Source organism: Phaenicophaeus curvirostris, chromosome 3 (genome assembly GCF_032191515.1).
Source record: "Phaenicophaeus curvirostris isolate KB17595 chromosome 3, BPBGC_Pcur_1.0, whole genome shotgun sequence".
In the NCBI taxonomy this organism is placed as follows: Eukaryota; Metazoa; Chordata; class Aves; order Cuculiformes; family Cuculidae; genus Phaenicophaeus; species Phaenicophaeus curvirostris.
Genome location: NC_091394.1, coordinates 51,586,921 through 51,599,715, shown reverse-complemented (window position 1 = coordinate 51,599,715; position 12,795 = coordinate 51,586,921). Strand labels below are relative to the sequence as shown.

General features: G+C 41.8%; 1 protein-coding gene across 3 annotated transcripts in view; it reads left to right on the top strand.

The window, feature by feature from the left end:
• Positions 1-12,795, top strand: part of KCTD1 (potassium channel tetramerization domain containing 1) — a 122,203-nt gene that overhangs the window by 21,232 nt on the left and 88,176 nt on the right. For 2 of the 3 annotated variants that reach the window (XM_069853990.1, XM_069853989.1), the window contains exon 2: positions 12,441-12,619. In XM_069853990.1, the coding sequence (XP_069710091.1) occupies positions 12,441-12,619 (179 nt within the window). Of the gene's footprint in view, positions 1-11,170; positions 12,046-12,440; positions 12,620-12,795 lie in introns of those variants that run through there. The other variant, XM_069853991.1, reaches the window with a different exon arrangement.

Sequence of the window (12,795 nt, the reverse complement as noted above, 5' to 3'; positions counted from 1 at the left end):
CCTCAAATTTACCTGGTTCCAGATAAAAACCTTTGCAGATGTTATTGCCCAGATTTTATCTGGAATTGGTCTTTTAAAGACACAGGATGTGTTGCCATGTGTGACTGTCCCCTTATCTGCTCCTTTAACTGTTAAGTCCTCCTCTTGTGATAGTTTCCTCTGTTTTTCAGGTCTCTATTGGAATGTAGTGGAGATTTTTCATGTGATTTTAAAAACTGTTATTTCATTGTAGTTGGTGCTTGTCTTTACCTGACACCTTCTCCTGCTTTTCATACTCAGACTGCTCTTTTAAAGGTTTTGTTTGTTTGTTTTGATACATCCAGACTTTTTAGTGTTGATCCTTCTTTAATTTTTTTTGTCTATTGCAGAAGCCAGATGTAGTTCAGAGACGTCACTTTGGACCTATAGAGTATGTTTCCCCTCATTGGTATCATCTTAGTGGTTATCACCACTGAAGATACTCAGTGTGTTTGTTTCCTCCAGTTTTACTTAGGCAAAATCTTCTCCTCTATTCTAACAAAAGATTTCTTCAAGCATTATTTTGAATTAGGATAACTTACTGCCACCTCAGTAGTTAAATTGAGCTTCTTGTTATAGAACAGCCTACCAGAAGATGAATTTCATACCTGTGTGCTTACCCCACAGTGGCTGGTCCAGCTGTGGCAAGTGCCAGTATTTGTCCTGGGTTGTTTCACTTAACTTCTATATATTTTTTAAAAAAAATAAGTGTGTATTTTGTCTAGCTTTCATTTTCTTGGTGAAGCTGCTGGCTGTCTTTTTAATTTCAAGCTGTCCTTGTCATGTCACAGCTATATGTACAATAAGTTTATGTTAATGTGTCTTTACTTATTGCTTTTTCAATTTTATTGAAATATACCTTTGAGGGAATAAAAGCTAATAGCTAAAGTGAGATAGGCATTTCTCGTTGATTGGCAGGCATAGTCTTTCTGCTTCTTGAAACATTTTCAGGTCCATGTGTTGTCTAAGCACTGGTGCTTTGTGTGTTAGTGATGACCAGAAAAGCACAAATGTGGACTTAGAAGCAGGTCATACCATCCGAAGAAATATACGTTGTATAAGCTTTCACCCACTATTCTAAGATTATTGGCAGTGTCTGTTGTGGTGTTGGGTCAATTAAAAGCCTTTTAATATAAAATCAAGGATTTGCGGAGATAGTGGAGGTCATTCAGTCTACAATTAGATAGGGGATTATTTCTTCATGAGTTTGGCGGTTGCAAGGATGGCTTCTGTTAGCATATAGCACATGGCTATATAGATTTGGGGTTAATCTACCCTTATTGAATAAAATTAGCTGCCAAATGGTTGGGTTATCATATGAGCTACAATGACTACTTGGAGAAACCCCTACAGGTCTGAAAACAATAATAATCAAAATTGTATTTCTTAGCCTTGGATCCTAAAGTATCTTTTACACATAATGGAATCAAATGAACCAAGTCTAAAATATGCTTTGTTCGTATGCCATATGGTTATCATCTTGCCAAGCGCTTTCTGCCTTCCAGAGCTGATTCCTGTGTTCTCCTTTCCTCAAATCCTGCCCTTCACTAAACAAAAAAAAAATTGCCACTTGACCCCCATAGTCATTTACTTACCATTCCTTTTCTCCCTTTATTCCTAAATACTTTCCTAGCATTTAAGAAAACTTCAAAACACTGGAAAAGAAGTAAAACAAACTAAAAACCTTCATGTGCTACTGCATTGAAGGAGTCTTTTGAATTCAGCTGTATTTAGCTTCATTCTGACTTTAGCTCCTTCCTCTGAGCCACCAAAAAAGCATACCTACTCCTCCAAGGGACTTAAGATCTGAAGATGGACAGATTTCATTATGGGGCAGGGGTTGGGAAATATCTAGGTCACTGATGGTTTTTGGTTCAGGTCCTATGTGCTGCACAGACAGCTCATTTCCAGAGCTCTGGGGAGACCTCTGTCATTGCGTGCTGCCTCATATGTGTTTTTAGTAGGAGACTGTTTCCTGTCCCTGTACCAGGAGCATTTGTGTTATGCTGCCTGTCCCGAGGTGTTAAGTAACCCACATGCATTTTGAAATAGTTAATAATAATAATATGATTTTTCTCGTGATAGTGTTTGGGCTTTTTCATTCTCTTGCTTGTTATGAAATCTGTAGGCTGATAATTTTAATGGGAGTTACAAGAGGAGAGGAAAAAGTCCCAGCTAGCCTTGGAAATGCATGGAATTGTGGCAGAGCTGAGTAAACGCTCCCTGTTGCAGTCTGTCTTAACAAGGACTTCCAAAAAGAGTGTTGTTTCAGTAAGTTCAGCTTTTATCCTTTTCTCTCACTGTCCTCCCCTATGGCAATCTGTCTCTCTGGTGGGACATCACTAGATTATCCTTTTTAAGAGACTGGGTCTTTGCTTTGCCGAGTTCAACTTTGGAGACCTGCTGGGAGGGGAGGTGGATGGAAAAGTGAAGAAAAATCTAGCAATTACTCTGGACTCTGAAAAGTTGGTCCTTTCTGCCTTTAGCATTGTGTTGCATTGATACTGGAGCAAGGGATGTATAATTTAAGATAATGATTTCATACCATGTTTCTAATTCCCTACCAGCCTGAACTGTAACTTTCAACATTGAGGTTCTGTTTACATCTTCATCATAAATTAGATAATTAGGAATGTATGGCTTTAAAGCCCTTTTCTGCCTTTTTTTCTTTCTGCAGCTAGGTTTCATAGATGAAGCTATCTATCTCTTTTATTGTCTAGTCTCATAATTACTAAGTGGATGCAATGTCTTCAAAATTACGATTCTGTCTGAGAGTATTTTATTATTGGTTGCTGCAAGAAACATCTGGAGAGTGCTTAAAGCTCTTGTGTGTTACAGCATAACCAAGACACGGTTTTATTGGATCCTAATAATCTGTTCTTTTCCCTCTTCATACGGCAGGAAGAGCTAATAGAGGCTTTTTTTGTGTTTTCTCTTAAGTCTGGTGAGGTGATCCCAAATACAGAATTCTAAAGATAGTCCAAAGGTGGGGGGGAGTTGTTGTTTACATGTTCCGTCTGAAGTAGAGAATGTTCTGTTGATATGTCCAAAAATGCATCTTCTTTAGATGGGTCAGTACTATCTCCCTCTGCTCCTAGGCAAATTACTAAACTAAATTTAAAAAGTGCAGAGGAAAGCAGGCAGCTGGCTGATTCAAAGGGAGAGGCTATGTTTTTCATCACCACCCTTTCAAAGCCTCTGTGAATCAAAAGAACCATTGGATTGCGAAGGCAAGACCTATGCCACACCAGAAGCTCCCAGTTCAGCAATTTTCCCAGGGTAAAATTATAACTCATGTTTCCTCAGCACAGGCTGTAACTGGCAGCGTTCCTTCTACTTCTAAGGGTGAAATTGCTAGGGGGGAACAGACATCTAATGTGCCTCTGGAAGTTTTACAATGGGTGTTAGCCTCCCTTTGTGGAAAGGTAGACTTCTGGAACATACCCAAGGGCAGGTGCTATTCAAAGTGAAGTGTAAATTTACTTCAAATTAAGGCAGTGCGGGCTTATGTTTGTTCACTTTGAGAATCAAATTTAAAGAAGATGAACCCTTTTCTCATATTTTGGCAGTTCATGATGATCTTCCAGTTATCCTACTGAAGTCTCCATTTTTTTCGGTCTTTAAAATCTTCAGATATGACTGTAATTCGAGATGTTAATCTTTATTCATGTACTACTGATAGGATCTTAACTTGCAAACAAAACAGATTTTAGCAATGCTTGTTTTTTGGTGTTCCTTCTCACCAGAAGATTATCAGACAAATTGCAAGCGCAGTATGAGAAGCATGTAACCAGTTGGTTTCTTTCCTACTCAAATTTTGACACCAACTTTAAGGACTTGTTTAACTTCACATTCAAATGCACCAGCATGAAGTCCTCCCCTTTTAAACCAGGCTGGGAGTGTTGGGGTTTTTTTTGTTGTTGTCCTTTTCTTATGTAAATACTTAAATCTGTGCAGAGTGCCTGCTAGAAGTGGATAAAATGCATCACCACTTGAGTGAGAAGTCTGACAAAAATTTACATTATTATGTCTCAGCCTATGAGGCATCCACCTGGGAACAGTTGAAGATGGATTCCAGCGTTCAGAGCTCCTTCCCATGTCCATTTCTTCTCTGAACCCCACAAACACGTGGGGAGTGGAGGTGTCTGTTTCATGCCAGTCATCACTGGTGCAGGAGATCCTCTGTCCCTCATGGAGGCAGCGGCAGCTGTTGGCTGCTCTGTGCTGGGCTATTCCCAGCAACTCAGGAGAGCTGCCTGAGCAGCTACCCCTTTCTGGGAGAAGGTATAGACTGCAGATGGATCCCCAGTGTACATCTGCCAAGACCCCGTCAGGCCACACCTCTTGCAGCAGGCATGAAGTGGTCTAGGGTGTTTGGATCAATGTTGCTGTTTGCCAGAATGAATGAATGAGAACTGGTCTGTTGTCTGTCCTTTGCCAAGAGGTGAAACTCCCTTTGTGTGCTTGCTTTGCTATGAAATACAGGTGAATTCATGTTGTCTCTGTTACCTGAGGTTTGATAGAGGTAAGAAAAGAAAAGTGACCTGTCTTCCAGGTTCCAATGAAAGTTCTTAGAACTGCAGAAGCAAAGACTTTTGTGTCAGCTCTACTATTGTGGGCAGGGTTGTCAGGCTGCTAAAGGCTCTTCAGACCTGGCAGCCTCTTCCCATCTTTAGAATTGTTTCCTTTCTTTAAAAAAAAAAAAGTATCCATGATGACTGCAGCCTTTCTTCGCTGACGCTGAGGGATCTTTTGGTACTTTACTGGCTTGTAAGAGTTTTTGTAGTGCCTGGTAGGATCTCCCTTTTGACTGCGAGAGTAAAGAAAGCTGAGTGAAGGTCACTGAGATGCCTTGCTGTTTACCTCATTAAATATTTAGAGCTTAGGCTGGGGAATTATGCTTCCTTTGGGTCACTCCTAAATCAATTTTATTGCTAGTTTGTGTAGAAGCCAGTGTGGAATACACTAGCTGTTGGTGGAGCCAAGTGGCCTGAAATGCCAAGGTATCCAGTCCACCCCTATTATAGGACATCATTAGAAGCAGCACAGCAGGTCTTTTGACCTTTGATCTCATGTCATCGTGTGTCTAAATGCTGTGTCCTTCAGCATGGCTAGGGGATGTTTTTGCCTGCTGCATCCTTGGGTAAACACCCTGTGATTATACAGTGTTGGGTGGGCAGTGATGTACTGTGCAGTAATTGAGTGCAGCTTTCAAATCCGGTTTTGCTTGTAAATTAAATAGCCGCTTTTCCCAAGTGAGAATCAAATCAGCACATCTGAAGACCTTAGGAGTTGCCTGCTTCCATTATGAAAGCCAAAGTGGCTAGTGGAAGTGTGTGTGTTTGTGGGTAGTGAATCTGGGCTGGACCCCCCAAGTTATGCGTTAGGTTTTTTTAATAGTGCAATGGGTTGGATGTATGCCGAAGATCCTGCTTGCATTGAGGACTTAAGCCAAGTCCTGTGTCAGTCATATTTGCCACTTGCTTGACAAAAGCAAAGATGGTGTACATACCAAGAAATGGGCAGGCAGTGCAGGATACTGGAGCTTTACTTTCAGGGCCTGAATGGGCTGGTCTCGGCACCACATAGCTGAACAAGTAAGGGGCTAAATGAATCTTCCAAAAGGAGTACAAATTTATAGAATACCTTTAGGGAGATATGAAACCTGTGTCCGCAATTTAAAGGCTATGGGGAATCATTTTCAGAGAAGTTTATAAGCACTTGAGAAGACACGTCCTGTATCTGTAAAGTAGACCTTCCCCAGGTTTTGGACTTGCCTTTACTGCAATATTGGTATAAGCACAGGTCTTCATTTGACTCCTGCCTTTATCTCTAAATCCTATTTCTCCAGTTAGAGATTGTCCAGTTTCTGTTGAAGGTGTGGTTAGAGCTGTTCTGCTGCAGTTAGTTGTGTGCTGCAGACTTGGCTACAGTGCCCTGTAGCCAAGTTCTCAAAGTGTCTTCAACCTTTTGTCTAAGGGCATTTTGAACTGTCCTGCCAGTCTCTCAGTAGACAGCTCTCTCTATAGGGCACAAATACCTCGCTTCCCTCAGCCCCTTGCCTTGCATTTGGTTCTCTGCACCTGTGGCATTTATTCTAGGTCCCGATCAGCTCTGATGAAATCCCATCAAGGCTCATTTTACTGAGGAGATGCGACCACAGTCTCTCCAGCGCTCACAGCACCGAACGGGTGCACATGCTCACTAGCGCCTGCATCTTGAGGAGGAGGAGGCTGTGAGCAGCCAGCGTGTGGGATGTGGAGCAAGGGACCCCCATCTCGAGGGGCTGGATCGGTGCTCCACCCCAGGGCCAGTGCCTCTGGGACAAGGAGGATGTAGCAGTTAAAATTGTCCCATCAGGTAAGTGCTCCAGTCACCACTGCTGTAGCCACTTTGGTGTGGCAAGAGGTCTATCATTGCTTTTGTAGGCCTGATCTGTATGTGGGCTACTGTGGCCTATAGAAGACAGCCTAATGCAGTTCCTGGCACCTCCAGGAAAGGGTTTCAGCCAAGGCTTCATTTCATCGTGGCCTATACCTTATGCCCTGGCTCTAACAGACCCCTCTGGGTATTTCTGTCCTCCCTCTCAGGCAGCCTTATAGCACCCTTCACCTTCTTAAAATGCATCGCTGCATGTATTTCTGCAAATAAATCTGAATGCTGCAAACATGGCACAAATGGTGGCAGCAACAAGCAGTTGCTTGTTATAACGGTAGGTCTTGTGCTGTGCTTGGGTGCTTCAGCATCTCAAGGAAACCTTCCTAACTTCTCAAGCTCGCCGTTGTATTTCACTGTCTTGCATAGAGTAATTTGACCCTGTGTCACATGGTGACAGACTTTCAGGATTTAAAATGAGACTTTTCTTCCAGAGTCTAAAATAATGATTCTGGTAGTATTGCTGTATCTCAGGGAACCTGGTGTGGCACTAAAAAAATTGCAGCTGGTAGTGTTTTGGACCTGTTTTTCACACAGCACTCAAACGCAATTGTTTTGGAGTTCTGCTTTATAAACATAATCTGTAATGTTCAGAGTCAGCAACCCTAAAGCTCACAGCTGCAAGCGAAAGAGCAGTCAGATTATATTGATGAAAGGCAAAACATGACAGTGCAATTGGCATAATTTTGCTGGGGGAAATCACAGAGTCACAGGATCAAATGATGCACTACTTCTTTGTTTTGCAGGCCCAGTGGCACTGGGACAGCCCAACTGTCTACTCAGAGCTACCAGTCATCAGTGTAAGGCTGAAGAAGCAGAAGGGGTATGAATGTGCTCACATGTCAAGACTTTTTGCCAAATATCCGGGCAACTTCTTTGTGCTTCTGCACTCCGCAGAGAAAAGGTGAAGGCAAGGCACCACAAATGTAGTTTTCATTGTCTGCAATGTGCACATGGTCATCTTTGACCAGCTTGCAAGTCTCTGTCTGTGGAACAAGCACAACCTAGTGTTGTCTGTGGACGCCGTGTACCATGACCATAGCCAGAGAATTTGGTGTGAGGACGTCACTAGCCCACAGAGGTGCCCAGGGTGGAGCTTTCCCTTTCCAGCAAGATGAGCACCTGGACTTCCTGAACAAATAGTTCTGTATATCTGGCTGCTTGCTGCACCTTCCAGAAACACTGTTTGTACTGTACTGATATTGTTTATGTTGAATAAACGCTTTCTCCAACCTCTTTGTTGTGGCAATTGTTTTTGATGAATTGAAAAAAAGTGGAGGGTACCTGTTGAAGCACTGCGGTGAGACATGGTCATGATTTTTTTAATCTTTAATGAAATGTTTGTTTTGAAAAAGTGCATCCTCAGAAATGGGAACACCTGTGTGGGATCCAAATGTGAGAGTAGTCCTGATGTTCCTAGTTTGGATGAGGGACTTGAACTGGGCTTTCCTGTATACCAACCCTCCCTACTCCAAGCATTGGCCTACCGTTTATTTCAGAGTGGGATGCATAGCTGTCCGTAACACTTGAGTGATTTCTGCTTTGTACTGAAGGAAAAGAGGTTTGTCTCCAACTTCTGAAGCTTATTCACTGTTTGGATTAATTCCTTGTACAGTGGGACGTATGTGTTCAAAGACTTCTGCTGAAAGTGGCTAATGTGGCTGTGCTAACTGCTGTTGCCAGCTGTTCCTAGGCACCAAGCTTTTGTGAGGAGAAATATCTCTCATAGCTTTCTATTGTGGAAAAAAGGTAATGAATAAAGACAGATTCCATGCTTTAGAGTAAACTGCTACCTGATTATTGTTTCTAATGTATAGAATAGATAAGGCAAGCTTGTCCTGTCCTCCCCCCAAAAAATCCAAGAGTTTGAAATATGTAACTTTGGGTTTCTCAGCAATAATTGCTTGGGCTGTGTAATTAACACTTCTGAAACCACTTCTGTTCATAGCAGTCTAACATGAGTGAGTATTTTGAGGGGAGGAGAAAACCCGTTTCTTTTTTTTTTTTCTTACATTTAGCAGCACATTGTAGTAACTCATGTTCTTCAGTTATCTCTTATTTCTTGCACTTGCTACCAGATTGACATTGTTTCTATATTGTTGATGCTTGGTACAGTTGCTTGAGTACACATCTCGGCCCTACAGCTACTGTGTTTTTTCAACCCAGGTGTAAAGGCTTATTCTTTAACAATAATCTTGAATGGACTTGAGAAGAAGGAGATATTGAAGAAAAAGGCAGGGAGGAAAGGGATCTGAAAGCTCTCCTCCATGATCCTCCATTCCCTTTGGTAGAAAGGGTTGTAAATTATAAGGATTTTTGTAAATCCCAGGGAGGAGTTCAGGGAAGGCTGCTTTTGCTCCTGTTGACCCCAAGGAGTACTTGCCTGGAGCAGTAAATGAGAAGCAGGTTCAGATACACTGAAAAGACCTGCGCCTATGAACTGCTAGTTAAAAGGCTCAAAATACTATCAAGAAAGTGGAGGTCTCGAACTGCTCTAATAGAGCAGTGGTTTTGTGTCCTGAAAGAAATGCCTTTAACTTGCCTGATGCAAAGATTTTACCGCTTTTAAATATGTGGTTTCAGTAACAAATTGATTCTGATTTCAATGAAATGAGTTCCAATTTCTGAAGTTGTTGGGGGGAATCTTTGAGTACAGGGTATCTGAAGTATTTTGGTCCACAGGAGCTTGCAAAACCTGGGTTTTTGTGTTCTTATTTAATCTTTTGTAGGGTAAATATTAAAATGTGTGAGAAGAAAAGGTACCAGGTGAAAAATGGACTGTTGTCAGATTAGGAAGGTTGCTGCCTATCCAGCCTGCTACCTATGCTTTGTGTCCAACTTGTGAATAAAGTTGGTGTGATTCCCAAGGCAGACCACAACCTCTGTGGTCTCCCCTGTGGCAGCAGCCATGCCTGAGCTGTAAACCATTCCTGGGTGCAAGTCTCACCTGCTGGACACCAAGCACACCAAGGAGGGCTTCTGGAGAGCATTTTGATCCTTTTTGTCATCAGCTGTTCTAGATAGCTTGCTGGATCCCACTAAGTTTAGTTTCTATTACTTCCTTCTCTCCTCCTGTAATTATTTCTAAGGAATTATATTTGTAGTCACTTTAGGTAGTAGAAGCTTAATTTACCAGTAGTGCACTATTCTAGCTACTTTTTGTCTAAGCTTGTGCACTTTCATATTTGCAGTAATCCTATGCAAGCCATTATTTCTTGTGAGAGACTATTATCCCTGTGTTATCCTTTCCATAGCTGAACCAACCCAGTGATTTAACTACTGCAGTAATTTAACTCTGATCTGCTAAGTGTCAGAGTGGTCTTAATGCCATACTCATTGGATCTTCAGTGCTGGGACTGCGCTAGCATGTAAAAGCATGCTAGCAGCTAGCTAGCAGCATGTAAAAGAAACTGGGTTTTTTAAGCACCTTGTTCTCTGAATCCCATTTCTGCTTTAATTACTCTGGAGCAACTGCAGTAGAAATACCATTGCCTTATTTCAAAGTGGTCTCCAAAAGAGTAGTGAGCTGGTTTTGTCTAGGGAAATGTACTTCATGAGCTCAGGCTCAAGGAAGGTTAGCATTATTGTGTTTAATATCTAAACATTGAGCAGATGGGTGTTGTTTCTTGAGGCACAATAAATACAGGTAACTTGAAGGGGGAGTGTTGAAAAGGAGGGAGGCACAATAAGATAGCGAAAGGTTTTATTATGAAGTGGTTTTCTTCAGAGTTTTCGTAGATAAACTGTGTAAATGGCAGCTTGGTAAAGTCTTATTTTTATTTTTCAAAACTGGCTCCCTTTTCTTATGGGTTGGTTTGGAGTTTTTTTTACTTTGTAGAATGCCCACAGTCCTTTGACCTATCTCCCATCCTGGCAGTGATGTTTATACTACACATTCTTCTACCGTTTCATGCAGCTGGTGCTATCACAGCAATGCTGAATGAGGTCCCAGCCTAACTACAATATTAACCCTGCAAATCTGTTCATTTTCTCCTGAGCAGCCCCAGGCAGGGTATACAGGAGAATGTGTCCAATTGAAGAAACTATTACAGGCTTGGTGGTGCTGCAGTGTGCTAAATTGCAACAGGGCTATGTTTTTCTGCCAGAGAGTATCCTGCTAAGGGAGGTGGTGGTGTCTGTCTCATACAACTTACAGAATTTGTTTTTTGTTTTAGTCTCAACCTTCACTGATGATTTTTATATTATTCTTAAAATGTTTGTCTGATTTTAAGCACTGAAATGTGTTCCCTTTTCAACACATGCTGCTTTCCTCCTGCTAATCATCCAACACATTCTTTTTCCCCCCTGGTTTGGATCACTTCTTGCTTTCTTGCTTCCACCTTTCCAGTTGTTGTTTTTAATTTTTTCTTCATTATTTTACTGAATATCATACTGCAGATCAGTAGCATCTTGGGAGGTGGTTGTACCACATAGCATTTATAGCAGACGTTAGTTTTGCATAGCGTGTGTACCTTATTTTGTCTGGACTTGTCTCCATTGCGCTGCAGGCACCTCCTTAAGCAATTGCAGTGATTAAGCATGGTATTTCTGCAAATTTATATTAACTTCTGCATATAAAGAAACAGAAGAAACTTAACCCTCCCTCCCAACATCTAAACTAGATATTTTTCTTCATCCCCTTCATTTTTATCAGTATTTGACCTAAGCTTGCTTTTGCATATGGAAGAAAATTAGTTAAGTACCTTGTGGTTTATATATGCCTTTTGTTACATATTGCTTGGATTTATTGTGCAATGCTGGTCTGTAAATCATTTCAGTTAGACATTTACCTGGCTCATGCTGCCTTTATGGTTTGAGTCTTTAACAGTCATGAAAACAGGAGAAATGCTGTTTTCGGCAGCACCAGGCTTTGCTAGTCCGAATACCCTATAACACTCACAGCCGTGCTCTGCTTCTGCACGGGTTTCTGCGAAGCTCTACAGAGATGTTTACAAGGAATCCATTACCTTTTGCAGCTGAAAGACGTGTTGAAAGAACAAAGAGAGTTTTGTGATGAAGTGTATCTGACTTCTTGCTGCTTTGCTTACCTTTTAAATGTAAAACTTAGTAATTTGCAAAGGCTTTTAGTTCTCAGGGCATCCCTATAAGATTCCACCCCATACAGAACGGAGCTTTCCTTCAGTGGAAAGCTGGGTTGTCTCAAAACTGCTCTTGAATGCATTTCTATTTTAATCCCCAACTTTGAATGCAGCCTGCCTTACTGGCTCCAGCAAATCGCCCTGCCCTGCCCCACCCGCCGCGCGCGCAGGCTGTGTCTGCTGCTTGCTGCTGTTACATCTCTTCCTTTGTGACTAAAAGTTGGTTTCATCAGCAAAGCATCGGGTCCTGCTTTGCTCTCGGAGCTTGCTTGCCTTGGGAAGTTGCTCAGACCTGCAGCCTATGCGGGGCACGCGGGGGCATCTGTCAGCATACGTATAACTTTTAAATGGAAAATGTCTTTCTCAAAGGCTGTCGATGTCCAGTGGTCTGCAGTCCATGAGCAGTTGACTAGTCCAGGTGTTTCTGCTTCTGTTTCCGTGCTATGTGAATTGGGAATTCGAGAGAAGAGTGTGCAGGATGGAGGAGTTGAGGGTTTGTATTTCTGTTCTGACTGTACAGGGGTCATCTTAAATAAGGAAAATAGTAATTGTTCTTGGTCTTTCTGTCTGCAGCTCTTTCTGTCAGAGTCTGTATCAACTCTTAAATATGAGAATGACCTTTTTTTGGTATGGGTTGTCTGTCATGAGCAGTATTCAGGAAGAACTTGTTTTATTGAACATGATTTCTACTTTGCGGGTTTTTATTACGGCATTTTGCCCCACTTCACATGTTTAAAACATAGCCAGCTAAGACTCTTGGAGCTGGATTGATTTTTAAACCTGCCAAATATTTGTCTGTGCTTTAATAAGATAAAAGTCATAAGCTGAGACTGTGGGTTTTGGTAAGGTTTTTAAGGAGATCATTAACCCAGGTCTATCTTTTCACAGGACAGTCGGCCCAATATGTCAAGACCTCTGATCACTAGATCCCCTGCATCTCCATTGAACAATCAAGGCATCCCCACTCCAGCACAGCTCACAAAATCCAACGCACCAGTTCACATTGATGTGGGTGGGCACATGTATACCAGCAGCTTGGCAACGCTTACAAAATATCCTGATTCCAGGTAACTTTAAATGTTCTGCATGTCTTTGGCAACTCCTTTTCTTCCATTTCATGCTTGGACATCCTGGGGCTGTCTTAGAATGATAAATTTAGTTCCTTTTGTTTCAAAATTAAATTAGGTTTCTTTGTTCATATGAGGTTAGAGACTGACTTTTCTTTCCCTGCTCCATTATGTTT